This window comes from Haliaeetus albicilla, chromosome 16 (genome assembly GCF_947461875.1).
Source record: "Haliaeetus albicilla chromosome 16, bHalAlb1.1, whole genome shotgun sequence".
Taxonomy (NCBI): domain Eukaryota; kingdom Metazoa; phylum Chordata; class Aves; order Accipitriformes; family Accipitridae; genus Haliaeetus; species Haliaeetus albicilla.
The window spans coordinates 6,409,564-6,412,028 of NC_091498.1; the positions used below are offsets into that span (position 1 = coordinate 6,409,564).

The window sequence follows — 2,465 nt, forward strand, 5'->3', positions numbered from 1 at the left end:
TTTGAACCCCAGCTATTCTATGATTCTGTGATTCTGTGCTGATGGGAGAGGTTCTTGCTCCAGTAAGTCCAAGCTGTGACTCCTGTAGGACCAATTTATCACTTTGCCAGCTGCATTGCTGTAGTTGTCCCCAGATGGGATGTAGGATGGGCAGGAGAAGCCCAAGCCTGCTCCCTGCAGCCCTGCTGCCCCTGGCCCCTGGTCTGAGCTGGGGGAGGAAGGGGCATGGACTCCCCAAGAGCTAGGAGGGATTGGTTTGGTTCGAGTGGCCCTGGGTGCTGGTGCAGCTCCTGGAGCAGCCCCAGGTTGGCCTTTTGCTGGCTTTTGCTGAGTGCAGGGCTAGTGCCTGGGGCCTTTGGCTTTTGCGGGCTGGAGCCAAACCCTTCACATCCCTGAAGGCAACCCCCCGCCCCGGGTGTCGAGACAGTGACTGCGAGACTGCAGAGGCAGGACAAGGCAACTTGAAAAGATTTATTATTGAGAACAGCAAACAATTTGCTGTTACTTATTCCTATACTAATGTATTTCTACCTCTATGATGCTTACTTGCTACCTAAGGTCTCTGCTCTTTCTAGTCCAGCCCCCGCTGAGGTCCAATCCTGTCGCTGGCAGCTGCGGTGTTTGGTCCGCAGGTGCAGGTCGGGCAGTGGCGGTGGGTTGGAGCTTGGCCGTGCGGTGGCCCTGGCACGGGAACGGCAGATGGTGCTGCCAGTGTGGTCATCGCAAACCATGGAGTGCAGAATGGAGGCATGCCAGCCCCGGGGACCTGCATAGCAACTAATCTTGGCTGCCCAGATGGAAATGCAGGGAGTCCCATGGCTAGGGTGAAGGGACTGTTTGGGGCAGGAGGTGTGACACGGTGTGGTGAAGCCATGGATGGAGCAGGAGCCGCCTCCTGGATGCCAGCGGGGCTGTGGCTGCAGTGCCGTTTTGGTGGGGATGGACCGGCACTGCCCGTCTGGGCGGTTGTGTCAGCCCGTGGCTCGGTCGGTGTGGAGCTGGTGGTTGCAGATGTCTGGGTGTCGTTCTCCTCCGCAGCTCCTACCGCTGGCTGAGCATCAGGTCGTCTTCTTCTCGGGTGGTCGTCCTTCAAGTTGGGGCCCAGTGGGGATGCGGCGGGGGCTCTTTTTCTTTCACCAGCACTTTGCGTGCACATCCAGAGGAGGTTAGGGCAATCTCTCTTAAAAAAGGGGTTGTAGTAGAAGAGCAGCTACAAAACGCAAAGGAGAGGAGTTAGTTGCCATCATTGCAAGGAGGAGAAAGACAAGAGATCTGATAACTAAGCATCTGCATCACCAAAAACAAACATGGGTATTAAAAAGGGCCCTCTGGGGCATTTTGAACCTCAAGTTTCAGCTGAATAAAATGTTAGGATAGGGTTTTGTTAAGTAATAACCACCCTTGTGTTTTTGGCATTTGGGAGCAGAGAAATGTAGGGTTTTCAAAAGCCTAAAAGCTGATGGAGAAATGCAAATACCACTAGTTTTCAGGCACCCCAGAGTGAAATGGATATGTGGGGAATAATGTGATGCTGCCAGGTATCTTGTCAGCATTCAGCAGGTGCCACAAGAAGATTTAAATTTTTGGTGCAGCCAGATACAGTGCAAGCACAAAGGATGGGTTGATCTTTCCATTTCACAGATTCGAAGCAAGCAGAAATAACCAAAATCTATTTTGTCAGCATTTCTGCTCCTCTGAAATCCTGCATCGAGAATTCCTGAAAATGACCTGTGAGACACAGTCAGGCCATTTGCTCCCATCCCCATCTCCTACCGTGTAAAGGCTTATTTCATCTGAATGTGAACCTCTCCCCAAGAATGTCCTGAGGGTTCTTTCATGTGCAGAGGAACCAACATACCTTGCCTAGAGCAGAACCTGCAGCTGCTACTGCTCGCACCTCCTTGATGAAGGCAAATATGAGAGAATCCCCTTCCATTTTGCAGAATCCATGGAGGTTAAGTTGGAAAATGAAGCCTCTCATGGACTTGATTTTAGAGATCTTCAGGGGTCTCCTCCTCCCCAGCACTTCCCTTCTGAAGAGTTTTTCAGCAATCACAATGCAGTTTCCATCATCACCCCACCAGATTGACTGGAAGTGATGGCTGCTGATGATCTTCCAGAGCTTCTTGAGGAAGGAGCAGGCTGAAGACTGGTTGGTGTTGGCAGAGCTCTCCTCTGAGAAAAAAAAAACCGTATGATGGAGGTCCAGGATTCATCAGGCAAAGCTTGAAAGGCGTTTTCTTCTCCGAGAGGTCCTGTGGCATCATCCCAGGATGTTCCTGTACCACCTCCTGGGTGGTCAGGAGAAGCTGAAGCCACCCACCAGTCTGGCTCCTCTGGGTCGGAAGCCCAGGACGTCTCTGGTAAGGTGGCTCCATTTTAGGGTTTTTTTTCATAGCTTGGCCACAACTTCCAGCTGTGACCCTTTCCCCAACCAGCCAGGCTCCGTCCTGCCAGTCAGCAGG

The 2,465-nt window shown here is 52.3% G+C and overlaps 1 protein-coding gene across 1 annotated transcript; it reads right to left on the reverse strand.

The window, feature by feature from the left end:
- Positions 1–447: 447 nt before the first annotated feature.
- Positions 448–2,212, reverse strand: LOC138689304 (heat shock transcription factor, X-linked-like; the record flags this gene model as incomplete). Its single annotated transcript, XM_069804029.1, has 2 exons — positions 448–1,210; positions 1,859–2,212. Coding segments are annotated over 2 exons (993 nt in total), but the record flags the coding sequence as incomplete, so codon positions are not given.
- Positions 2,213–2,465: the final 253 nt, after the last annotated feature.